This window comes from Empidonax traillii, unplaced genomic scaffold, assembly GCF_003031625.1.
Source record: "Empidonax traillii isolate 1590-97213 ecotype Southwest subspecies unplaced genomic scaffold, ASM303162v1 scaffold236:size2090792, whole genome shotgun sequence".
In the NCBI taxonomy this organism is placed as follows: Eukaryota; Metazoa; Chordata; class Aves; order Passeriformes; family Tyrannidae; genus Empidonax; species Empidonax traillii.
In genome coordinates this window covers 1,942,247-1,969,153 of record NW_020955429.1, presented here as the reverse complement: position 1 = coordinate 1,969,153, position 26,907 = coordinate 1,942,247, and the positions used below count along the sequence as shown (strand labels likewise).

At 44.0% G+C, this 26,907-nt stretch overlaps 1 protein-coding gene across 1 annotated transcript in view; it reads left to right on the top strand.

Moving 5' to 3' along the window:
* Positions 1-26,907, top strand: part of UVRAG (UV radiation resistance associated) — a 61,161-nt gene that overhangs the window by 20,418 nt on the left and 13,836 nt on the right. Inside the window, exons 7-13 of the mRNA XM_027888230.1 lie at positions 4,920-5,025; positions 5,869-5,995; positions 6,876-6,960; positions 7,428-7,515; positions 8,070-8,130; positions 9,995-10,160; positions 19,210-19,288. Coding sequence (XP_027744031.1) covers positions 4,920-5,025; positions 5,869-5,995; positions 6,876-6,960; positions 7,428-7,515; positions 8,070-8,130; positions 9,995-10,160; positions 19,210-19,288 — 712 coding nt within the window. The remainder of the gene's footprint in view (positions 1-4,919; positions 5,026-5,868; positions 5,996-6,875; positions 6,961-7,427; positions 7,516-8,069; positions 8,131-9,994; positions 10,161-19,209; positions 19,289-26,907) is intronic.

Here is a 26,907-nt window from a genome sequence, read left to right as displayed (position 1 = left end):
AGGCTGATCAGTCAGCACAGGAATCCATTTACAAGGCTGGCTGTTGCCAGGAGCTGTAGCTGAGAGCGCCGTGGGTCACCGCAAGGGGAAACAGGCCGTGAAGCGTCAGAGAGGGGGGAGCTTTTTGTGTGTTCACTGCAGGGTTCAGCCTGCTGCTGCTCTGATCTTCATGTGCCATGTGGAACAAACCACCCCTGCAGTGGCAGGTTTTTAGTGTGAGCAGGGCAGGCATGTTGCCAGCTCTTGGCCAAATTCGGGTTTCAGAGCACTTCTAAGAGAGAAAATACACAGAGCTGTGCTGAACTTCAAAACCAGCTTTATTCTGCTTCTCTGTGACAGTGTGTACAAGACGGTGTTAATGAAGCAAAGTTCAATTAGATGAGAAGTCAGAACACAGTCCTGCTCCTTTTCCTGACTCTGTTAGAATTGATGAAAAACAGACTGTGTCAGAGAATAATGGAACAGTTTGGGTTGGGAGGGACTTTTAAAGATCATCTTGTGCCATCGGCAGGGACACCTTCCACTGTCCCAGGTTGCTCCAAGCCCTGCCCAGCCTGGCCTTGGACACTTCCAGGGATGTGTAAGGAATGCACCAATGTCTGAGGAGCTGCAAAACCCTCCCGTGAGCGTTCTGACCCTCCCTGTCAGGTGGGAGATCTTGTTTCTCTACTTCAGCTGCAGGATTCTGCTTCTCTTGGAAGTAAGTTTAGACTGGAGTTTGGGGGTGGCTTCCAGGAAAAGTGCAGCAGTTGCAACTTCCAAACATGAGTCCCCTGAATACTGGTTGGTGTTCCTCCTCCTCCTCCCCCCGTGGGTAAGGCCCGTGTGCTGTTGTCACAGGCATCTTCTCACTTGGGTGGCCTGTGACGGGAGGAACACAATCAAGTAGAGAGCAACTGTTTCCCTTTTTGAGTGGAGCCTGTAACCCATTCAGCCTGAGTTTGTGCATCTTCCTTTTCACAGTGTAGTGAACTCCAGCCTTAGTCTTGCTCACTGTCTGAGCGAGAATTGAAGCTTCTATTAAGTTTTGCTGCAAAAGGCAGTTGGATTGTACTGGTGTCACTATCCTGCTGGCAGGAGTTGTCATGACGTGTTTATGCACTTGGGAAATTTGATTTGCATCTAATTGACCTTTCTGCTAAACACAGTGTCTTGAGTGTGATCTCTTCTGCCCTGGCAACAGGGTTTCTGTAATCACAAACTGAGACAGAACAAAAAGAAACCTCCTCTGTTACTTGCCACGAATACATTTGTTCTTTGAATAAAAAAAAATCAACCCATAAATCCATCCCAGCACTGGAGTTAATCTGTAGATTGGAATAAGAGGAATAGACACATCTCAGGTTTTGTGGCTTCATTTCTGGAAAAATTGTTCGAGCTTCACAGTAAGAGGCTTCTGTTCCCTTCCTGCCCTGGGAGTATTGAAGGTGATCTGCATCCTACCTGGTTCCCTTAAATACTCCTCACACAGACCAGGACCTGCCCTGCTGCCAATGTGACAGACGTGTTTTTTCCTTTGCTTCCCCGTTTCCAAATGGCTCAAAGCATCCACTCTTGCAGCGCACAAATCCAGGTGGACTTGGTTATTCAAAAGCTTGGTTTTGAGTCTTGCACATGTAAGGCTCAAATGGAGACTCACATGTCAGCATAGAGCTCACATGTGACTCACAGGTAAGACCCAAAACTGTTTGGAAGAATGCTGGAAAGTTATCCGTGCTGTCCTGGATGAGTTTCTTACAGCACTGGCTCTTGGAGAGGTTTAATGTCATAAATGAGTAAGTCAGACTTGCATTTTGTTCTTTTCTTACTCCCTACTGTCTTCTCTTGCCCTACATCTGCTTTTGACAAATTGTAGGTATAGGTTTCTGAGGAAATTGGAAAGGGAGTATATGATTATAAATTAGAAAAATTTTTCTTGTGGGAAAGCAGATGTAGCAAATGATGGTTTAAGGGGTTATGTAAAAAATACTTTATAGCTGGCTGGCACTCTCCACAATCCAATTTCTGGGCTGATATTAAGTGGTGTGCATTCCAGGTTTTGTATTTAATGGGAAAGCCTTAGATTATTTTTTCTTTAATAATAGGTTTGGGTACTTTACTTCCAGGGCCCTACATCTCACTTCTTGCCAGAATTGTTCCATTCTATTTTCTAAATCCCTGGTAGTAATTCTCAGTTTAAATTTAGTCTCGCTGTAAACTAAGGTTGTTCTGGCAAATAGGACCAGAGGCATTTATTTCTCTTGTGAGAAGTAGCTGTAGTGTGTGACTGCTGTAATTAATTGATGTATTTATGGCTTAAGGTCCTGTACATGAAAAATCCAGATGTGTCTGATAGAAGCAAACAGATATTTGGAGTGGATGATAGAACTGCAAAATCATGTATCAAATGTCTAATAAAGCTGAGGCTCTTTCATTAATGTAAATATAAGCATATGTGAGCTTAATAGGCACAAGTCTCACTGCACTCCAGCTTTCAGGTTGTTACGGATTGCAGCCAGCAATGAACTTGCTCTATAAACCAGTAAATCACTGCTAATGCACGACCAGGAGGGACCAGGATACTGCAGCGTGTCTGAAAGGGCTTCAGCTGAACCTTCCAACGTAGTGCAGACTGAAAGACAGTAAATGTGTTGTTACAGCACATTCCTGGGTTGTAAAGTCAAGGTCTGTTGGGCCAGTGCACTGTGCAGTCCTGGGGAAGTCAGGAAAGCTGATTGATCTTCTTGATTCTTGTGGCAAAGGAATCCTGTCATGGGGAAGAAGTCTAAAACTTCCCCCTCCAGGGCAGCACCCAGGTTGAACTGACTGGCAGAACATTGTGTGCTGGAATTGTTTCGGATCTTACAGCCAAGGGAGAAAGGGGCTTGTGGGCTTAGGTTTTTTTTTTGTTGTTGTTTTATTTTATGGGGAAGCAGGGAAGCAATTTGATGTCAGACTTAAAAAGCCTTGAAGAAAGAACCCCAATAGCCTGTATTTCAGGAACTTGGGATCTAGCAAGTGGCGACATGTTGAAGTTATGCCTGCTGGTTCTTCCTAGACCAAGTAGGGATGCAGCTTTTGTTGGGCTTATCTTACACTATGGCTTATGTTTTTAATCTGTCTCACTGTCTCCTAAACTTCCAAAGGAAGGGAGGGTGTTTTGTTTCCTCTCCATTTCCCCATCTCAGAGAGCAGGTGATACAAGAATGGAAGTGGAAGAGCAGCCTCGTGGATCCCCACCTCGGATCCATCTGAGGGCTCAGGAATTTTAATGTCCGCTGTGCTTTCCGGTTTTTCCCAGGCAGCAGAGTGGAACTGGCTGAGGTTGGACAACTGCACAGCAGCTCTCAGGGCCCCAGGCAGTAAATCTGTCCCGCTTCCCATTCCAGTTGCTGTGCTGCTGGCTGACAATGGCTGGGAGCTCTGCAGACACGGGGGATGATGACACTGTTGGCTGAACCATCCCTTTAGAAGGGCTGCAGTTTCTGCTGGAACTGCCTTGGCTCTCCCAACCCCGGAGGAAATTTGGTAGCAGGCCAGTGGCCTCTTGAAGCCCTCAGTTAGCTTCTAAAGTGCTGTGGAAGTGCTAATTTTAATAAAATATATTAAAAAATGAAGTCTTGAACAATGTAGGAAGAATCCTGCCCTGGCTGATAGCATGTGGGGTTGTGCCATCAGTGGGCTCAGCGCTGGCACTTCCTAAGCCAAGCTGGACTGCGCTCGAAGCACAGCTTGGGCTGACTTTAGGCTGCAGCACTGGACCTGCATTCAGCCTAGAAATGGGAACAAGGTGCAGTCAGTTAGGGTTGGAGTTTCTGTCCATTCGTTCTCTATAAATTTTAATCCAGATTTATGGCCTGGGCTTGCTGATCTCCATCCACTGGTGCAATCGTAGTTGCTTCCACTAAGGGCTCTTCTGTGCATGTAGAAATGATGGACAGAATTTCCATGCTGGCATTCCTATGGCTTAATTTGTATTCCCCTTGTTGGATGACCAAAGAATTCCACGTGGGGACTATTTTTGGCTGGGAAAGGGAGATTTCTGTTGGTAGTTGCAGCTTTTGTGACATGGCGTCCCTAAAATTTCAGTCTTGAAGACCTAACTTTGGATGTGGTCATGTTCTTCCTATTCCCATTTTAAAGTTCTTGGAACAGCAGTGAACATCCTGGGGTTGAGTCAGGCAGTGTCAGTAAATGCTCTGTCTTGCAGTGTAAATGGCACTGTTTGGCATCAAGGCAGCCAAGTTTCACTGTTGGGTTTTTATAGTGCAAGAAATGGCTGGATGATGTTTGGCTTAAAAAGAAATCCATTTCTTATTAAAAGCAGACTTGATTGCTGGATTATTTTGCAGAGCAGTTTTTATGGGTTGGGGTTTATCTGTAGGTATCAGTTCACCCAGCTGAACCAATATTCCACAATGTGGGTTGTTCTGGGGAGTCAGCCTGAATGGATGTTTGTTCCTTATACTTGGGCAAGGGGAGGAGAACTTAGTTACTACAAAATTTGTAGGTTGTTAAGGAGAATTGATCAAATCACTGTGAGGAGCTCACATGGCAAATGACCCTCCTAACAATTTATCAGTTACCTAAATCACAGAATACTGGGAGTTGAAATACTCTTTCAGTGAGTAAAACACCTCTCAGCAGTCAGGGTTTGCTGCCTCAGTGTTGGGATGTGAAAACTTGTAAAACTTTCCCTTAATCACATGATGGACTAAATGGAGAAAGTTCTCCCAGTGTAAAATGAGATGGAGAGGAAAGGGAAATGTCACTCAGTTACTACTCTTTGCTTAACAGTTTTAGCTTTGGGTAAGGCTTTCTTGTGCCTGGTAAGAAAACGTTCCATACTTTTGGAAAGGGGCAGGCTGGGAAGTGTGGAATAGAAGACTCAGCCCCTGCTGTAGGACGTGACACAGCTGTAACTTCTCTTCTCCCTGCAGGCTCCACAGAGCCCAGTGTGCAATTAAACAGACTCAGGTAACTGTGCAGAGGATAGGGAGGGAGATTGAAGAGAAGCTGAGATGTACATCCACACGGAACGAGCTGGTATGTTGGATTTATTACAACCTCCTTTTGTGGGCTTGCTGAAGTGTCTGACTGATGTCTTGATCATAAGCTTGGCTTTTTTTAACACTTGAACTTAAAATCTTTCTTCAAACCTGTCACTTCAAATGGGAACTCACCTGAGAGCTGTGTGATGGAATGACTGTGAGTTGTGTGTGGTGCTCGGTTGGATTGATGGACTGCTTGGCCTATTTCTACCTTTTTTGATATAATGACTTTATGCTATAAAAGCATAAACATTGCACAGTGCAGGGAAGAGGCTTTTCAGGAAAAACAAACTTGTAATGATTTAGATCAATCTTGACAGGAAACTGGTGGATTCAGGGTGAGGTGAGTCAGGAAGGCTGTACCTTCCTGCACCCCAACTCCCTTTGGATGAACAGAACTCGTGCAAAAGCTGTCACTCAAGTGACATGTTCATTTTAAGCAGGAATTGTACTGCATCTTGCAATAGCTTTTGACAGTTTGTTTTGCCTGCCCTCTTCCCCTCTCCAGAAGTGTCTGCTGGCACTGGTTTCTGCTTTCTGCCCAGCAGAGCTGGGCTCAGCTCAAAGCAATGAGCTGTCAGAAAAGAGGTGGCTCGTGGTGACTTCATTACACTGGTGCTTACTGGCACATGTCTGGATGGGTTGCTCTTCTTCCAAAGTAGAAAATGATCAGAGTCTTTGCGAATCTGTTGCCTGTGGTGATCTGTGAACTCAGCCTTTAGTCTGGCAGGCATTAATCTTGTCCTGTTTATTGCTTCCCTCCTATAACCGTTTTTGTGGAACTGCTTCCCTGCAGAGAAACTTACCTTCTCTTTTTAACCTGTTTTTCTCCCAATAGAAGAAGGAGAGTGAATGTTTACAGCTGAAGATCCTGGTGCTACGTAATGAACTGGAGAGGCAGAAGAAGGCCCTTGGTCAAGAAGTAGCCTTGTTGCACAAGCAAAAAAGTAGTTTGAGTAACAGAGGTAAGTGTAGGATCCTCAGCCTGGCTTATGATCATGGTGCCCAGAATGGCATGGTTTCTGTTTCATTTTTAGTTATTGTCTGGCTCCAACGTGCTGTGTTTATCTGAAATCTGCAGGCAGGTATAATTTCTTCACCATCTGTGTTATACTGAGCTTTGGACAGCAGTTTGTGGTGTCTTGTCTCTAAGTAACTTCTTACTATGACACCTCTCTAAAGTAATCTTTAACCTGTGCTTAGTTAACTTTTTAAGAGAAAATCAGAAGAGCTGCACTGTAATACAGTGAACAGTGGCTTTATAGTGTCAGGGGGGAAGTTACTGTACCTGTGACTAGGATTCCATTTTAAGTGTTAGGAGAAAATAAATCCCTCTTAATAGCTTGTTATGTAAGTGAAAGGTGAAATGCTCAGCCACCCTGGTATTTTCCTTTACTGGGAGGGTGTCCTGCAGTAAAATGCTGCATCACTGCCCCTTTGGAGCTCACCAAGGCCAGGCTACACAAATGTTAGATCTTGTTGCAGGATTTTTTTTTTGGTTTTTAGTGCTTATTTGAGTCTCAAGTAATTAGTCTCTACTAAAAGGAGTTTTTTCCCTTGCACCTCATCCTGGCTGTGCAAGGGTTGAGATGCCCTGACTCATTACTGCACTGCTTGGCCATGAGGGGAACAGGTATGAAAGGAAGGTGAAGTTTGGCTGTGTTTGGTGAATGGGTGCATGGAGATCCCACTGTGCTGGCATTCCCTACTTTGGGAGCATGACATGGAAAGTGGGAAGAGTCAGGGGAGGATTACTGCCAGCATTTGTGTCAGTACTTACTATTAAAACTTCTGATAACTAAGAAAATACCTATTTTCTTTTTCCTGATTCCTTTTGTTGTTTAGAAAATGCATTTGGGACTGAATACGAGAAACTTGGAGAGCACAATGAATCCCTGGGTGAATTAAGGAAGGAATGCACTGCCAAGAGGTAAAAGGGCCTCTGCTTGTTCTGCAGTTGGAAAAGAAACACAGGCTTGAGAGGAGGCCATTGGAAATGGGAATTCTGGCACCAAATCCTTCCTCATGTGACCCCAAAACTTCTGTTAAAACATCTCTGCTACGACTTGTAGATATCTAAAGGGAGAATTACCAGTGGCAAGTCTAGAAGAGAAGAAAACAGATGCTTGGTGGCCTGTGTGGGCTCTGATAAGACTTATAGGTCTGTTTTAGTGTCACAGCTCTGTAATACTTAATTCTCAGTCGAAAAATGTCTGAAATGTGAGGTACGTGTGAAAACAACAACAACTGTCTGCTGTGTTACTATTTTGGGTGGAGTTACCCAGCTTTTGGGGAGGGCAGGTGGTACCTGGGGAGCTGCAAAAGGGACAGAAGAGCTTGTCACCCTTATTGAAGGCTTTTGAGGAAATTAATGGGTTTGGGATCTCTTTCCCACAGAGAACAGCTTTTGAAGACAAACGCCCAGCAGACTATCCGATGCAAGCAGCTGCTGTCAGAGCTGTCCTACATCTACCCCATTGATCTGGTATGTGCTCAGCATCCTAAAAACCTGCCTGATTTGAAATGAACTTCCTGTGTATTACACTGCAAGCAAATATCCTGTTTTATTCACGGTGAAATCTGTTCTTTGCTCATCCCGTTTATTCCAGCTTCTTCTTACATTTCATCCTTGGATTGCAAACTTCACAGGGAGGGCACTCCACTGAAATGGTATAATAGTTGTAATTTAAAGGATATTTGCATTGTTGTTGACAATGGTGTAAAGTAACCCTGACAGTGGGTGAGCTGAACTCCAACAGAGTGCACAGAAACAGATGTCAAAATGTTGAGCTCCAAAACCTTTTACATAATGATTTAAAATCAAGCTCTTCCCTCCTTAAAAAAGTTGCATACATTTTCTGAATTCTGTGAAATGTGGATTAAAATACTGTGTCAAAGTCACTCTGAGTTTAACTGGATATTTAGGTTTTGATTGTTTTTTTTTTCCTTAGCTTTGTTGTCATTGGATTTTTTCAGGTTTTGGTTTTCTGGATGTTACTGTTCCATTCTCACTTTTCACTGTTGATTTTAAACTTACAGAATGATCAGAAGGATTACTTTGTTTGTGGAGTCAAGCTTCCTAATTCTGAAGACTTTCAAGGTAGCTGGATATTCTTAATGTAGCTGTTAGAGTTAACACTGCTTCTAAACTTCAGAGAATCAAGTAAACTGATAATAATGGCTTGGGATCCAAATTTTTGACTAGAAAGGTCTAGACTAGAGGAAAACTTAGGAATTATTTATCCCTGCTTCCTTGCTCCTGCAAAGGAGGTTTCTTGTTGGCTCTTAGAAAAGCATCTCTGTGTTCTGAGACTCCACAGAAGAGTGGAGCTCCAGCAGAGCTACCCAGCGGGGCTGTGGAGTCTCCATCCTTGGGGATGCTCAGAGCCCAGCTGGACACAGCCCTGGGCAACCTGCTGCTCCCTGCCCCTGCTCTGAGCCTTCCCAGAGGTGCCTTCCAAACTCAGGGATTCTGCAAAGTACTTGAGTCTGACCCGAAATTCTTCTGGGGCCGCCTTTAGTCCATAAATCTTGCTGGGGCAGCAGGCAGGAATCCCCCCTGGGTTTGCTGGAGCTGCTGGAGAAATTACGGGATAAATACCTCACCAAAATGAGCCTCTAAACCTCTGTGACAGTATGAAGTGCTTTACAAGTCAGCTGCTACTTTAACTGTCGACCCTCATCCTGTTGCAGAGGCAAATGTTTCATGTGCCTGTGTGTATAACAGTTGTACAGGTAACTGCCTGCATTCAGCTGCACGTGTTTGGTGTGACTGCAGCTCCGGGAAAATGCCCTGGAGAATTTCCCAGCATTTGCTCACTCTGGTTTCTTGAGCAAAAACCTCCATCAGTTGTCTAACTCTTTAAATCCATCCCATAGTAATTAACTTGTACTAACAATGTGTATATTGGATGCAGAATGGTGGAGGAATCATCTTTAAAACAAATTAATTTGTCAACAGGACAAAACTCCAGTCCGTTGCTTTGTTTTCCTGATTGCACTGAGTGTTCTAATGAACTCAGTTTGGTAATTCTTGAGGAGTAAGTGGTGTGTATTTTCTGGCCCATTTTCAGTTTCCTGGTATTAATTCCTTACAAAAGAATTACTAATTCTTTCATCCAAGGCTCTAAAAATACAAATGTATTGTGATGAAGAAGTACTAAACATTCAACTTACTGAAATATGCAGTTAAATTTGAAACCTGACATGGATCTTATCTCATTCAGGAGATAGTATTTTTTAAAAAATCACACATTTAAAGGATCAAAAAGAATTGATTCCCTAAAAAGCCACTTTTGCTGCTGGTTCTCTTTGGTTGATTTCATGAGATTCCCTTGTGCATCAGGAGGGGTGACTCTTGTGCCGTTTGTATCCCCTACAAGGAATTAAAATTAGAGAAAAGGGAAAGGAGAAGCCCTGGTGTGGCTAAAGGATGTGTCATTACAATCACCAGGCCTGGGTGTATTCCCAGCAGGTGAAGCTCCGAGGTTGAAACCTGAAATGTCGAATTAAAACGGATACTTTAAAACAAGGGGTTAATCCAAGTTTCTGCAGTTATTGGCAGAGAGCAGAGTTCCTGCCCTGGGGTGGGTGTCTCTCCAAGTGACCTCACTGGTGGCTGCAGTTGTGCAGGAGTGCAGCCTTCCCCTGACCCCTCCACACAAACGCACAAAGCTTAAGGCTTGACTTTTGTCTTGGGAATCTTGTTCCACTCTTCCCACCTTCTCTTGGCCCTCCCCCAGCCAGGCAGTTCAGCTCTGAACGCGTAAAACTGGCAGGAGAAACGAGCCACGACCCGCTTTCCATGAAAGCCAAACACAGTGAATGCAAAGCTCTCCAAAGGGACTTAAGTGTTCCTAAGTTCTGGCCTCTGGGAGCTGCAGCAGCCGTGGTGTTCTCTGAGCAGTAGGGCTAAGAACCAGGATTCGGTGGATCCCACAATGGACTCTCCTTGTTGTTGGCAGCGAAGGATGACGGAAGCATCGCCGTTGCCCTGGGCTACACTGCTCACCTGGTTTCCATGATCTCCTTCTTCCTGCAAGTGCCACTCAGGTATCCCATCATCCACAAGGGCTCCCGCTCCACCATCAAAGACAACATCAACGACAAACTCACCGAGAAGGAGCGAGAGTGAGTATGTTGGGAATGCACTCACGGGCTCCCCTCAGAACAACAAATCAGCACCAAAAAACCCCCCACCCTGGACGGTTTTGGGTCCTCTGAAGTGACAGGGAATTTGAAGGTACTGTTTCTAGTAGTCGTGTGAGTCGCTCCTGTTGGAATTCTGGGATCCAACAGAGTAGTTCAGCTTTGTTGTTCTCACTCTCTTGGCACACGCCTCTGATTTGGCTTTCAGTAATGCTAGAAAAACCTCAATAGTGTTTCTTACAGGTAAGTTTTGGCTGCTGGTTGGAAAAATTGCCCTTTATGTTTTGCTACTGGCTGTGGGAATAAATTGCAGGTGGCATTTGCAGCCTCACTGGGAGCTACTGCCAGTACTGGGGTGGGGGCAGATAAATGTGAGGAAACAAATTTTCTCTAACACAGAGGGTTTTAATCAATTGAAAAAGAGCACACTAAACTTCCACCTACTGTGAATCAGCTTAATATTCAGTAGAGAGCTTTTTGTGTGTTCTGTAATCATTGTCTTTCAGCATAATAATCCAAATCAGGATGGAAGGGTTTTGTTGTGCCTAGCAATCAGGATAGCGATGCTTGGGAAGGGTCTGATTTCCCTTTGAAGCTTAGTGACTTGTGCAGGACAGACAAGGTGATTTGCCTTAAGAGCTGGAATCACTCAGGTCTTCTTGTTTTGACACAATAAAATACAACTACATAATGATGTCCTGCAAAGTAATTTTGATGCCATTTTCATAACTTGTCCGAACACTTCGTGGGTAACTCAACAGAACCTTACCTTGTGTGGCTTTAGTGTAGGTCCTGAAGCATATGGTCATATCCTTCCTGAGCACCACTTGGAGGAGGATTGCAAACTAGGAACATTTATATCTGCAAAACAAATTTCTGAGGAGTAGAGCTGCCTGTGTGTGGGTGTATACAGATTAACCCAATTTCCTGTTGTCTGAGACAGATTGGAGGGTTTAGCCCTTCAGGCTACAGCCTTCCAAACCCTCATGACTTAATCCTTGATTTCACAATAGATTTGTGAAAAGGAGAAAGCTTAGCTAAGAGTATGAATCCCTGTTGGGCCATTTACCTGTGTTCTGCAAGATTTTTTCAGGATTAGCTCCTGCCTGGGATCTTCTCTTCCCAGCTATTGGAGAGACAATCCCACCAACTCTCAAAGGACTTTGGTTACTATAGAAAACCTTAAATGTCTTAAATTGTAGTTTTTTTCCTAAACTAATGGCTTATGTTTCTCCCTGGCTCCTGACTGCATTGAGCACAGCAATTAACATGCATTATTAAATTTCTTTATTTCAGTCACCTGTCCTTTAGCAGCTTTTCAAACTCCAACATAAACTGTTGAGTAATTGCAGTGAGGTAATCCCTGTATTTAATCTTTACTATAACACATACATCCTGATTACTGACTGTGTTAAACATTTTACTTGGCATTGTACTTTTTTTTTTTTTTTTTTTTTATGGCAGGGTTGCCCCCAGATCCTTATTAGGAGCTTCTAGAAATTGTGCTTTTGGGGGAATAGCTGAGTTTTTCACTCCAGAGCAAAATCTTAAGTAAATGTGTGTATTTTTAAAGTTATAATGGATAAAGGTATAATGTATAAACTCTTTCAAGTTTCTTTTCTCAGTGCTCAGGTCTGGTTGGCAGGCTGGTGTTGGGTCATAGCTTGGACTCCATGATCTTGGAGGTCTTTTCCAACCTTAATGGTTCTGTGATTCCTGAGGGTGGGATGAGGGATGGAATGCCTGCCATACAGTGCGAGGTCAGCCCTGTCACTGTAGGGATATGAGTGTTTATAATCCATCCAGCCAGTGCGTTCCTCTTTATTCAAAACACAGTTGTGGTACTACAAAAACACTGTTTCCTTCCTGTCAAGGGCTGTCCAGCCCTGGCACAGCTGCCCAGGGCAGTGGGGGAGTCCCCACCCCTGGAGGGGTTTGACAGCCCTGTGGATGTGGCACTTGGGGACAGCGGTGAGTGGCAGCCTTGGCAGTGCTGGGGAATGGTTGGATTTGGGCCATTCATTAACATCTACCAACCTACATTGGATATATATGGATATATAACTCCCAAATTTAAGCTCCTTAGGACAGCAGCATGTTCCTCTGTCCAGTGACAAGCAAGCATGTTTGCAGAATAAACCACCTCAATTCTTTGGCTCCGTTCTGGTGCAACTGAAACCTAACACTTCATCACATTCTCATCAGCAGAGCGAGAATGCTGGGATTAAACTACTTCTGATGTGTCCTGACGCTGTTGTCTGTCAAGCCCTGCATTTCATGCTTCTGGTAGTCTGCTCCCAGATTTTTTAATGCAGAATAGCTTCCAGCTTAGGGCAAAGTAAGGATTGTTATGTCTGGAGTGGGACACACATTGGGAAATTCCCTGTGTTGGTGTTGCTCCTCATGTCCCAGTATTTTGTAATATAAACAGCTTGGAAATGCATATACCTCTGTAAGAAAAATAATGGGGTTTTTGGAGTTTAATCACCTTTCTAGTATCCTGCATTTGTCTGGACAAGTGCGATGCACATTCAGAGCAATTATTTTTGTTGGATTTTTGCATTGTCGCTCATACTGTGTCTTTTAAGAGACTTTCAAGAACTCTTACTTCCCTGCTAGGTAAGCTGGAAATGAGAAGGGTTTCAAGAAATAGTTTCTGCTAAGAGGGTAAGCCCCCAGGGTTGGAAGTGTCTCAGCAGTGCCCAGCAGAGTCCTGCTGGTCAGGAAACCTTGCATTATGTTGTGTGTGCTTCACAGTGTTAAATCAGGTGATGGGAGTTACTGACAGTGGAAGTTCTGATGTGAAAAGTTTCTTCTCAGGCCTCTGATTAAAACAAACGTGTGATTCCTTGCCAGTTCTGCCCCAAAACTGCTTCCAAATTACCTTCCTCAGTGTGTTGTCACACCTCAAAGAACTGAAAAACAAGCTGGATTTGCAAAGAAGTGTTGCTGAACCAGCCTGTGGATAATTTTGGAGCATTTGGAACCCACCTGTGGAATGAGCACAATCTATAGGTGATCCTCACTAGTGGGGTCTCCCTCCAGTTGGGAAGAACAGGAAAATTAGTGTCTCAGCTATAACAGACTTGGTCCAGCAGCACTGGGGGGGTTCTTGCTCTGTGTCTGGAAACAGATGAGCCACTTGCAACAAAGCAGCCTGGAAAATGGGGACACAGGCAAGTGAAGGGGAACTCTTCATTGCCGTGAACGTTCCCCAGCTCAGGGGAGAAGTCTTTAATCATATTTGGGGCTTCGGCTGAGATAATGAAATGGCAGCTTTGGGGAGAAATCTTGGCAAACTTAAATCAGATGGAGGGAGATGTTTGGTTGAGAAATCCAATAGCTGTCAAAGCAAAGCTGATTCTTAGGGGTAGATGGAGTGTGTGTTAAGTGTGCAGCTATATTGCTCAAAGAATGCTTTCTGCCATGAACTTCTCTTGAACTGTATTTTTACATTCTACATTCTTGAGGATATTTAGCTCGAATCCTGGCTTATTTTATTCTTGATTACCAAAATAATGCTCGTGCCTTCAGTGGGTCAGCAAATATTGCAGTGCATAGATTAAGAATTAGATCAGGTGTTCTTTAATAAATTTAGGTCCTGTTAACACTGTTTCTGGGAACTGGAAGTTTTTACATGCTCCTGGCCAGGCTGAGAGAGCAGATTTTTGTTTACTGCAGTGGATGAGACCACTGACCCCAGACATCTCCAGCTGAGAAATGTTTCTGTGAAGACATACTAGACTTAATTTGCTCCCATTGGAACACTATACTCCTGATGAGATTCTTTTTCAAAACATGACTTCATTGTTTCACATAAGCAGGGACTTGCCCTGTGTAAAGTGTCCTCCAGTTGAAAATGATCCTCCAGTGGCAGGAGATTTACACTTCCGATAGCAAGGGTTGTGCTCTGCCCTTCCAGACAGCCCTTGTGCTGTGGCATCTGTCATGGCCTGGATGGTGCAAGCCTGGAATCCAAGCTGAAATCCATCAGTGTCAGTGACTCCATGGATTCCTCTCTGTGCTTTTTGGGCTGTTTGAAAGCGTTATTTGCTGAAGCAGTAGAACGATTCCCTCTTGTAAAAATTGGTGACTGTTATCAGGAACTGCCTGACTCTCAGAATCTGGGTCTTTGCTTTTGTATTTTCTCCCTTCAGTCTGCCCACGCTGGAGCTATTGTGCATTGTCCAAGAACAAGGGCACAGCAGTTACACTTATCACAGAGAGATGCTTCTGCTTTCCATTATCACCTTCTTAACTGTTCAGACAGGCATTTTGAAAATACATTTTAGAAAGTCACACTGCTAGTGTTTTCCTTTCCCACTAAACTAATTATTTCTGTGTTGTGCAGAGCTTGAAGGAGGATGTGCTTTTCCCCCTTGGCAGTATTTTTGTCATCTAGTTTTGTTTTGAAAGTGGAGGTATTTTCTTTCAAGTAGGAACTCAAGCCCATATAGTAATCCAGTCTGAATTCCCTTGGGATTTGGGATTCATGCCTTAATCTCTAATAAGTAAAGTACACACTCGCCATCCTTTTTTCTGCCTTTTCATTTTGTTTTGGGTGTTCTGCTGAAGATCTGTGCCAGTCTCTGCTCTGAAGCTGACAGAGCTGTGGTGCAGCTTCTCTGAGAAGGAAACAGGTTTTAAAGCTGTGCAGCCAAAGCTCCTTATGCCCTGTCCCTCAGGTGGAATGCTAAGAGGTTGGCAGTGCTTGGACTTTGGTGCCTGTGGCTTTTGAGTAGCCTGCTTTTCCTAATATTTGATTTGAAGTGTTCTGGGGAATCACGATTTCAAGTGCTGGCTGGACAGTGGTGGTCATTGTCACTTGTAAGGGTTTGCTTTCTTCTGGTTCAGAGAAGTCCCAGCACTTCTAAATAACAAAGTTTGCTCTCCTGGACTCCCCATTCCCTTACGATGAGCAAACAGGATGTGGTTGGGTTGGAGGGAAAACCCTCCTTCCTCCCTTGCAGACCCCCTGAAGGGGCTGAGGGTGAAATAACTCAAACTTAGGAAATATTTAAACCTTTTTCTTGTACACTCCTCATACTTCAGGCATATCAAGCAAGAACTTGTGACTTTTTCAGGTCATTATCTTATCTAGTGGGGCTATTTAGTTCTATCCTTGTATAGAGTGTCCCATCAGTAGATTTAAGCTCGAGACTCATCATTTTCTTAACTGCCCCATTTTTTGTAGTGTTGTGTGAGGCACAGTTGTTCCCTAGATCTGATGGATGGCTCTGTTATCACACCAGTGTCTTACAGACACAGAAATTACATCAGTTCTTTATCTCTATAGTAGTGAATAATTGGGTTTCAGCTGCATCCTGCCAAGTCTGCTCCACAGCCATCTCCCTGCAGCCATCCTGCTCACTGTCCTTGGAAATGAGAAGTGAAGGAAAAAGCCAGGTTGAGTTTGTTCTCTGACAAATTTGGTGCAGTTGGCCAGGAAGTATCAGATACTGTAAATACAGTGATGTGAAAATACAGTGGTGCTGATTTTATTTAGTCTTGGGACTAAGATTCCAGTCTTTAGGGTCCCTTCCTACCCAAACCGTTCAGTGAGAATTAAGTACTCCTAAGGTGTGTCCTTGCTGTTAGTTTGACTTGCAAAGCCACAGATATTCCTGGTCCTTGGAGTTCTGCATGATTTTGAAAATTAAGGCTTTATAGCACAAATCTAGACTAGATTTGGAATTTTACTCAGATTTGCCAAATGGGATGGAATGTGCTATCGAAATTGTGCCACACTTCAGCCTGGGGAGAACAGTCAGATGTGAGGTGTAAAAATCATTATTCTACCCACTTCTTCTCTTCAGAGCTTTCTGAAGTAGAGATTAAACTTTAATATAATTTGGGGTATGGGAGAAGTCTGAACAGAAGAGAGAATAACAGATCTAAAACACATGGTGTAACACCAAAGTAGAAGCAGGTGAAAGCAGTTAAAAATGAAGCGGTTTCTTAAGCTTTAAAAATAGTTTGTATTAAAGACAGGCTGTTATAGACAATAAAAATGGGCCACCAGTCTATTGGTACATATGTGATAGTTCTGGATGCAGAGGAGTTCATAAATCACAGAACACAACTGTAAATGTATCTGAACTTGAATTCGTAGGAGATACTTGAGGTCTGAAGTAAATGTATGGAATAAGGATTCTTTCATCTTTCCCTAACACCACGTGCCTGAACCAAGAGGGATTCTCTTGCATGTTCATCAAGCTCTGAAGTGATTATGTAAAACACCTAAAGATGAGCTGAGGGTATGAAATCAGAGGAGCTCTTGAGGACTCATAAGTACTTGGGTAAGGTCAGCTGAGAAAGGTAGGACAGTGAAGAGGAGTTTTCAGTGGTTAGAGTAGGATATTCCACACCATTTCTTTGAGTTGTAATAAGAGAGGTCTAATGCTTAAACCACCACCACAGTGAGGTTATTTTTAGCTTTGAACCGGGCCTGTGGTTTTCCAGAATCAATGTCTGCAGGCAACTTGAAAAGATCTTTTTTTCTCTAGTCAATTTTCTGGTGTTTAAATACACCAGTATTAGTGAGCAGTGGAGACACTTCAGTAGCAAATTGTTGCCCAGGCTGTCTTATCAAAACCAGGGATTTAAATCCATATATTTAAAAGTCAGTAAGAGATGGGTTACAACCTTTGTTAAGGAGTAACTGATACTCTTTATGAGTCACTATTAAAATTACTCCTGCTGTCTGCCCTGCTCTTTATAGATAGGAATAGATCATCTGCTCAGGGTGTATTAGGGCTGTGTTTTAAGGAGTCTAAGTGCTGCTGAAGTATTACATTCTGTAGTTGTGAGTAAATATCAACCTATTTTTCCAAGGGCACAGGTTGAACCTGGCTGAGCAGAAGCTGTTTAGTTCAAAATTGCTGCCTGCTCTCGTGGCAGGGGTATGGTCTCCTACAGTGCTAAGTGCTCCTCTGAGGAGGACCAGAGGTTGACTCAGAATACATTTCTTGTTACTTGACAACTTCCCTCAGATGGATCTTTTCTGGTGATCACACAACAGGTACCTGTAGCTTGTGTTTTTTCTTGTTCCCACCAAACATCCCACACTTACCCCTTGGAATTTACCATCTCAGAGTAGGTATCTGTGTTTTTCTTTAAAGGAGCTTTAAATGATTTCTTTCCCCCCCACCCCCAGACATTCCAGCAAGAATGGAAGAAAGGAAGGTGTACTTTGGGGCAGAGTGGGCAGGCAGAGGCCATTTTGCAGTTTATTACGTGCATTGTGATTATAAAAGTACTGAAATAGTAGTTTTCAGAAGTATTTAGGATAACTAAAACCTTGCACAGCAGACTTAGCTTTCTGCAGCATGCCAGAGGGAGGGGTTGAGCTCCTGCTTTTCTGTGGAGCAGGAAAGAAGAACTGGATGTAGGGAGCCAGCAGTTGGAGTTGTGGTGAATTGTAGTCAGTGAAGCACTGCATGAAATGTTGGGGTTCCTCTCCCTTGACTTCATTGCTTGTGACCAGGCTTAATGGGCAAGCAAGATAACACACAGAGGCAGACAGAACAGTTGGGGATATTTTTCTCTGGACTAATAAATGTGCACACACAGAGACAGCACTGACAGTTCTCCAGACTTACATGTCAGTGGTTGTGCTGGGAAGGCTGACCCGGGATGTGTGTGGCTTAAAAGCTTTCAAGATTAATTAGTGCAAGTTGGAGAGGAGAAATGTGAATACTGGCAAAGAAACAAGAGCAGAGTGATAAACAGAAAAGCCTAATTTTCCCCTGTGTGTGGGAGATGGTAGCACCATAAACCGGTTTTATCCTCTTTTCTACACAGATTGAAGAGCTCTGTGTCTAATAATAGAATACATGGTTCCCATTACCAGTGACTTCATGAAATCCTACCTTGGAGTGAAACATGGCTTGTGTTCCTAATGGTGCTTTTATTGTCAAACTTGGGTTGGTTTTAGGCTGTTAATTGTAAAGGTATCCTTTAAATGTAACCCCTGCTCTGCCTGGGCAGTGTAACTGGAGATATGGAGATGAATTCCTTTTGCTCTGTGTTTTACACTTAGAATGGAATTTTTGTAGCATGTGTTCATTTGGAAAGGTTTCATTTTCTTGCATGGGGAACTAGTTGGATTTATAGATCTATTAAGCAAGGTGAGTTAGATATACACTATTCACAGGGATTTTTATATTTCTCAACTTGAAGTCACCCGGTGAGTTTGAAAGCAGCATAAAACCTGGAGCTGACATCTCAATATTTGATCTGCTGTGATCATGCCCTGCTGACCTTTAGCTTTAATGGCACTATATAATTCTTAAAAGTTGCAAATGCACTCTACTGTGGGGCTGATGGATGATAAAATCCACTTTGCCTAATCACCTCTCCAGAATGTGTGTTGTTCCTAGTAGATACTGATCTCCTGTATTTGTTATCTTATATTTGAGGGAGCCTTTGGTTTCTGCCTTAATGTGGGGTTTATGCAGATAATACACTCAGCATCTTGATTAGGAGCTGCAGGACACGTGGTTCTTGAACAGGCAGGAGCTGCTCTCGTGGTGGAGCTCCCATAACCATGAATTTCAGATCGTACTGAGATTGCTGACTTGCCCCTGGTGACCTCAAACCTCTGCTGCTGAGGAGGAGTTAAAAGACAGCCCTCAGAACTCCAGTGAGAGCTCCGAGAGCTGTTTATGAAGAGAAGTGCTGCTCTTGAGCTGAGATTTCCAGAACAGATGCATAAAACAGTATTTTTGAATGCAGAAGCTGTCAAACAGTCTCAGTACTTTGGGGACTGAAGCTTTAGTTCTCCCACCTCACGCAGCAGGTGAGGCAGTGTTGTGCTGTTCTACAAGCTGCTTGTGACATTTAAGTGGCGAGCAATATTTATTAAAGAGGAGAAGTAAACATTAGGAGCGTGTTTGCAAGGGCTGTAGTGACCTGTGATGCTCTAAGTGACTTAAACCTTTGGGGAGGGGTGAAAGGAATCACTTCTATTCTGAATTATTTCACCTTAAATGCTTTTTTCCCCCTCTTTTTTTTTTCCTTTTCCAATCAGATTTCCTTTATATCCAAAAGGAGGGGAGAAGCTTCAGTTTGAATATGGAGTTTATCTTCTCAACAAAAATATAGCACAGGTAGGTACACTTGAGGTGATTTTTTTTATTATCATTTACTTACATCTGTTCTTTGCTTAGTGTCGGTATGACCTGTGTGCTTGTGCTGTCTGGTGATGGTGTTCTCTGTGAGGATCATCTGTGAACTAAGAGATATATCCTTGAAATCCTTGTCTTATCTTACAGCTCTGGGCTTGAGGTTTTATTGAGTGGTGCTTAGAGGAGGACTGGCCACATGATGATAATTGATCTTTTCCTTTTCAAATTGTAATTTCTATGAGTTTGTACACGCTGCTCTGAAAATTCTAAATGTTTTCTGCTTTTTTATTCTGTCATACTTGAAGATCCATCTGTGTCATTCTCACTACTGTGTCTTTAATTTGCTGTGTTATTACTTTAACCAGTATTCTACTCTTATAAGAAAACACCAGTGGAAAATCTAAAGTCTTGCACATGCATGACTTTATACTTAATTTAAAAAAACCAGGGTCCTCTAATCAATCCTACTTCCTTGCTTGTAATGTACTTTTAAAATCATCACATAATCACTTATTATAACAATCTGGTTAAGTCTCTTCCTCTTTGCAAACTTTTGTGTTCTGAAAGACCTCTTTCCATTTTTTAAAGTGTTCTCCCTCTGTTTCTGAGGGTTCTTCTGGTCCCCAGTTCTCCATCTGGATCCCCACCTTTCCTGAAGTGCAGTGCCCACAGCTGGATACAGCTGGGCAAGCGTTGCTTTCAGAGCACTGAGGAGAGAATTTCTGGGAGAAATGTAGCACAGGTCTTGTCCTTTTAGTTCCAGTTGATTGTGCTCCAGTAGGTTTGTACTTTAACAAAGCCCAGCAGAGTGACTGTCACTCAGTGCAGCCCCAGGTACCTTCTGCACAGCAACAAAACAGCCCACTCAGAATTTGGGCAGATGACTTAGCCATGTTTTACATCTGCACCTTTTTGTTCTCAGTCATGTTCCTGATCTGGTGATGTACAAAACTGGGCAGAGGTGGGTTAAGAACTCAGGCTCAGCTTTGTGCTGCTGCATCTCCAGCTCTCCTAAAGCAAATATTGCTGGAGCTGGGGTTCTCTTTTCACACAGGTGGAGCCCCCCTTCCCCTGCACTTCCAGTTACAGCCATTCCTTACTGCACCCAAAGAGTCCTTGCTCTGTATTCACTCCTGCTTCATGATTATCCCATTTCCCCAGCTTCCTCGTGAGCATATTACACCAGAAAGTGCCAAGAGATTTAAATTCCAACAGAAATATGCTTTTTCTGTTTCTAACCCATTTGTAAGGCTTGAAATTAGATTAGTCTTACAGTTTTATTCTTGAAAAATCTGGCCTTTTTATGCTTAGTTTCTCCTTGTTTATTTTTCCAGTTCTGTCTTCCACCACTTTTTCGCCATTCCTTACCCCAAATTGAAGTAAAGCTTCTGGATCTTTTTGTGTTGTTTGTTTTTTAAGCTTGGATTGCATTTACCATTTTCCAGACTTCTGGTGTCTTGCCCATGCTCAGTGTATTTTGGACGATAACCTCCAGTGGCTCTGAAATTACTTAAAGGCTAAAATATCTTAAGATGAAGTTAATCAAGCCCTGCTAATCTTGGAAATTCACTTAACCAGGCTGTTAGTGGAGCTTAGGCTGTGCCTCTTTGTTGGTGGTATTAGTAATAGCAGCCAGCTGTTCACACTTGACCTTCATGGGGGAAGACTGGTGAGAAAAAGGGATTAAATACTCTTTGATAGCTTTCCCTCTCCGTTACTATCAAATCAATGCTTTCCTTAATCTCTGCTTCCATAAACCCATTAGTTCACTCCGACCTGGGAGTCGTGGAGTTTGCCATTCAGTCAGGAGTTGCAAACAAGAACCTCTGGGCTTCTTGTCTCCCTCAAGGAGCTGAACTCTTCACGTGCTGGTTGTTTGCAGTTGGTGTAGTCGGGGTTGGCGGGCTCTTGTGCCTGTTGCATTTCATAGGAACTGTCACCACTTCCCTTGTTTTCCTGTTTGTCTCTGGCTCGTCCCTCATGGACCCACTGAAACCTCTCATTCTGAGGCCTCTGAGCAGCTGAACACAGGGCCACTTCACCCCTGTTGCCTTCCAGGTCCTGGCAGTTGGTTTCTGAAACCACTGGCAAGTGTTGGAACCCATAAAAGTAAATGAAGACTTTTAGTGCGTATTTGTGTGGAAAAAGTTTCCAAATTTCCGTGGGGTCAGTGGTGCTGTGCAAGCTGGAGTGGTGGTGGCCAGGCTTTGAAGTGGTTTGTGCAACACCAGTGGTTCACATGGTAATGTTTGGGATTGTCTGCTCTTGGATATAAAAACATAACAAAAGTAATTCAGGATTTTTAGGGGGGCTTCTCCTACTTATTTAATCAGGAAAGTGTTACTGACATCCACATAAACTGTTGTGGTCACCTTTGTTTTTATATTCTTGGTCAAATATTGCTGCTTTTTTAGTTCTGCCAAGGGGGAGTTCCACTGTGGAAGCAGAACAGGTAAATAACTGCAGGAAAACATCCCAACCCCTCTGTGCTCAGGGGCTGAAAACCTGAAAACCTGAGACTGTGAATCCTTTGTGTTCCTGGGGATGCTGGGACTCTTGAATTGAAGTAGCTTTTAGGAGACCTCAGGGCTGCTTTCAGAGAAGCTCCCACATGTGCTTGGTTCATGTGGGTGTGTGAAAGTAATGAAGTTTGGATGGAGAATGAGCAGCTGCCTCTCTCTCTCATCTCCAGACCATCACAACCTGAAAGAGGATCCTTTTAAGGCCCAAAGGTGTTGGCCTTAATTCAGAGAACCAGTCCTGAAATGACTCTTTGTAATGAATAAATGTGACTCCGTTGCCTGATTCCCTCTGTGTGCTGTGGGAAGGCTGGAGGTGCCTGGGAGGGACAGTGGTGACTTCACTGGAGAGTTAACAGAAGAGCCTGGGTCTCTATCACCTCACTTGAATCATTCCTGCAAGTCTTGATCACTGTGGGTTAGAGACAAAGAGCCCAGAAAAAACTTTTATCAACTTCAAGAAATACTTGAAGGGGTTTGTATGAGCTGTCCCAGTTTCACAGATTTTTATACAATGTTTTATTCCCTTTCACAATTAGCTGGAGTTCTGCTGGCAAAGGGGAAACGTGAGCGGGGCAGAAGTGAGACGGGGTTGATAGTGAGCAAAATTACTGACATAAAGACTCTTCTAGAGATAAAGTGGTGCTGTTTTGTAAAACAGCAGGATAATAACAATGGAAACCACATCTTGCTCTCGGGGGGATTCAGCTGGAATTAGAAGCAGCTCAGTGCTAGCTTGGTAGAGCATTTATTTGGGGAAACTTGCTTTGCTGTTACATTCCGAAGTCAAAACAATGTGTGTTAATTCCGAGAGCTCATAATAACTTCCATCTGGACATGAGCACAAATTGTTTCAATCCCCATATTTTCTGTTTGTAAAATTGAATCCCTCACGAAGTGCACAGAGGAGCTTTTTAAGTTGGATAACGTTAGGTAAGACCATAAATTTCCAGTTAAGATTTCAGCTCTTTGACTCTTAACAAACAAACGTGGGGCTTTTATTCTTTTCACAGGGAAATCAGTGACTTTTGTCTAATAATATCTACCAAAAAATTCACTGTCATTGTCAAAGGTAAAGTACAAAACAGTTGCTAAAAAGGGGAGTGAATTGCTCAGCTCTCCAAAGCATTGGGCAGTGGGAGAGCATTCAGCAGGTAGCAGATCCCACAAACTCCACAGCTGGTAAATGAGGGATGTGTGGGGAGCATCTGAGGAAGATGAGGCTTTAGGAGGAGAAGGAAATGAACTCTCACCCTGATCTTCACAGCAGAGAAATTGAGATGACACTGTGGAAACCTCCTGTTACAGTGGTTGAATATTAGGAGCTGCTGAAGCTTGGTGAGGTTTTCTGTGGGTGGTGAGTGAACACAGCAGGGGCAAGGCTGGCACCTCTCAGGGGTCTCATCCTGCTGGATACAGCCATGGACCTTCTGAGTAAAGAATTTCTTCCTGGTATCTAACCTAAATCTAATCTAAATCTTCCTGGTATCTAACCTGCCCTCTCTTAGTTTAGCACCGTTCCCCTTGATGTCCGTGTCTGCCTGCCTGTGTCAGAAGTTCCTGGCTGTGTTTGTCTCAGGGGGCTCTGCAGATGGTGGCACTCTGAGCATCACCTTCCCAGGCATCACTCCCAGGTTCAGTGAAGTCTTTGGGATTTGTTACAGTGCAGGAGTTAAGGTTGTCCTTCCTTCCGTTCAGGCTGGGTACGTGCTCAGGATCACCCCCCAAGGAAGGCTTCTCTCCTGATCCTGATTTGTTTTGTCAGACAGCAGTTGAGGGTTGTCAGTCTGGCACTGGCATGGTTTGCTCAGCCCTGGCCAAGGAACAGTTGTGCTTTCATCTGACAGTCATTAGCAACACATGAACTTTGCTATTGGACACACAGAAAACCCTCCCTCCTTTGTCAGCTCCCCAAGGATGTTTGTTTTCACATGAATACAATGCAGATCCAAGGCAGTAACTGGTGTCCAGCCCTCCTCTGGTGTGTCCACATGGTGGCAGGAGGAGTTCCATGCTTGGTGTGACCTGCTGGAGATGATCAGCCTGTGCTGCTCTCCTGGGAGTGCTGCCTTGTGCTTCAGTTGCCTGTCTAATGCACGAGGTAAGGAACAAAAGCAAAATACTCCTTCACATGTTTTAGGTGCAGCCAAACTGCCATCTTTCCAATCGCTGCATAGAATTGAAGTTGAGTGCTTGTTGGTAAAGTTGGTGCCATGTGTGAGAAACCCAACTGAAACTCAGCTCTTAATCCTGAAATGAGGCAAGATGTGCAGTTCCTGGCTCTGTTAGACTATCAGACATGTGAGAAAATCGGCTTTGTAATAGAAACTGTTAAACTTTTCCATGGGAAGTTGAACAGCAGAAATGTTAGGCCTAGAAATTTGTTTTGGCAATAAACACTAGGGAGCAGAAGTGTCTTTAAGGGTGCTGTGGGTAGCAGTGTGGATGCAGTGGTTATGGCCCTGGGAGTGTAAGATGCTGTGACTTGCACACTACATCTTTTATGAGGCCCCTAAACTAAGATCATAAAACATACAGTTCAGAAAGAATGCACTGTCTGAATTTGGGGCCAGTTCAGCTGCACAGGGAAAAGTGTTCTTGAAAGAGCACAGGTTGAAGCCAGAGTCGAGTCCTCATCTTGGGAAGTGCCAAGCATTCATTTTAATGGTAAGAGGAAGGGACTGCACCTGAAAAACCACAAAGTACCTTTTCCAGCTGTGTAGAGCCAAAAGCTCTTCGGAGGGGTTTCATTCCTGAAAGTCTCCTAGGGCAGCAGTGGGCTCATGCACAGCCAGAGCATTTAAACCTGGGGAGTTTACATGTGCTTTTTGCAAACTTGTTGGAAAGGCTTTCTTTTTTTTCTTACTTCCCTGTCACCCATGCTAAGATCCAAGGGCTTGAAATGAGCCTGGATTAGCTGTGAGAGCAGTCCCCCTTTCATTCAGTTCAAACCCTGCCTGTCCTTGCCCATGGGCAAAGGCCAGTGGTAACTTGCTCTGGAGGGGCAGATCTTGGCTCTTCTGCCTGTTCCAATCCTTGCACCTGCAGCCTGAGCCCAGGCCCTGCTGGAGGCTCCTGCAGCTCAGGTGCGATGACCAGTGTTGTTGGGAGATGGGAGGGATGGAGCACTTCTCATATAGGGACAGGCTGGGAGAGCTGAGGGAGTTCACCTGGAGAAGAGAATGCTCCAGGGAAACCTGAGAGCCCCTTGCAGGGCCTGAAGGCGCTCCAGGAGAGTGGGAGAGGGACTGTGGACAAGGGATGGAGGGACAGAACAAGGGAGAATGGATTCACATGGACAAAGCACAGGGTTAGATGGGATATTGGGAAGAAATTCCTGGCTGTGAGGGTGGGCAGACCCTGGCACAGGTTGCCCAGAGAAGCTGTGGCTGCCCCTGGATCCCTGGAAGTGTCCAAGGCCAGGTTGGACAGGGCTTGGAGCAATTTGGGATAGTGGAAGGTGTCCCTGCCCATGGCAGGGAGTGGGACTGGATGGGCTGAAAGGTCCTTTCCAACCCAGACCATTCTGGGATTCTGTGAATAGAAGATGTGGCATCACCAGCTGTGCTTGGAGTCCCCTCCCCAAAACAGTTCTGGGGAGCCCCCTGTGCCCTGTGTGTTCCATCACTGATGTGTGTGCAGCTGTCACCAGCTCTGCATTAGCTCCTCAGACTGCTCCATTTCTCAAATAAATGAGTGTGTGTTTATAAAATGGAACCAAAATTTAGTAATCAAAAGGCAAATGGATTCCTGATCTCATTAAGCTGCCATAAACACGTGTGATTTGCCAACCTAAACTGCTTTGTAGTGTAAATAAGTGCTATGTTGTGGGATTCAAGGACAGAGGGAAGTGAGAAGTCTGTTATCAAGCCCTGGCACAATGTGGCAGTGTAGGAAAGAGCTGTAGTGTGGAATTTTCCTAATGAGTAGGGTGTGTGACTGGAGGCAAGGCTGCACTGTCAGGTATAAAGTGTTAACACCTGTGGAATTCCAGGGCCTCCTTTGGGAGCCTGTCCCTTCCTTTGCAGCCTTCTTACCTTCTGCCATGTGGCCATCTCCTAATGGGAAAAAGAAAATGCGTCTTCCTGAAACTTCCCTAACTTTAATGCATAGAAGTTCTACTCTTCTGTCATTTGCAATCACGTGACAAACAGTGACTTCTGGGATTTTGTTGGATTTTTTTTCCCCCCCCAAGCCTCTGTTGCATTCGCTTCCCCCCTCACATCCTTTGTTCTTCTGTTGCATAGTTTAATATGTATGTTTTGTCCTCCTTGGGGCAGGGTTTGTCTCAAAGTTCTGTGCATAAGACTTGGCACATCAGGGCAAAAACCTGTTTTGAAAGCTTTGGTTGTGACAGCTGCTTAATCATCTGTAAATGCCTTTCAGGCTTCTTCTGTACCCTGCCTGAAGTTTAGAGCAAGTTGTTCTCCAACAAAAGGAATAAAAGTGTCTGATACTTACTGGCTCACTCACTTTTTGATCAGTCCAGAATGTTTGGAAATCCAGAGCACTAAAGTATTTTGTTTTTCAAGGGGCTGGAATTCTAATGGGATTGTTGTATCTCTCTGATCCAACCCTGTGTGTAATTCATGCGAATATTTCTCAAGTTAATATTGTGTAATTATGAAAAACCAAGCTCTGCTTCAATGTGGCATGTATAAGTGGATGTTTTAAGGAAGATCAGTGCTGAACTGTCCTTGATTTAATGCTCCCTGACCTCAGCTGTTAAGTTTGAAATACTGTCCATCACACGGGGAACGATTCCCTATTTCAGTGCCGTGTGGAGTTCAGGGAATGCTGATGTTGTCCGGAGAGGAAGCAAGTGTTTCACGGGTTAAACTGTTGATTCTGTACTCACAAATGAGAGCTTTTCCCATTTGATTCATCTTTTTTTTTGGAAGTCAGTCTCCTTTGCCCACTGAAGTAGCACAGTGGACACATGGGACGCAACTGAGGTACAGGATGTGGGAGGGAGCTGAGAATCCCCAAATTTTTGCTCCCTTTAGGCTCTGTGGCACAGGCTGAATCACCTGCTCTTTGGGTAATGTTTTGTCAGAGTAAGAGCCATTTCACCTGGAGAAG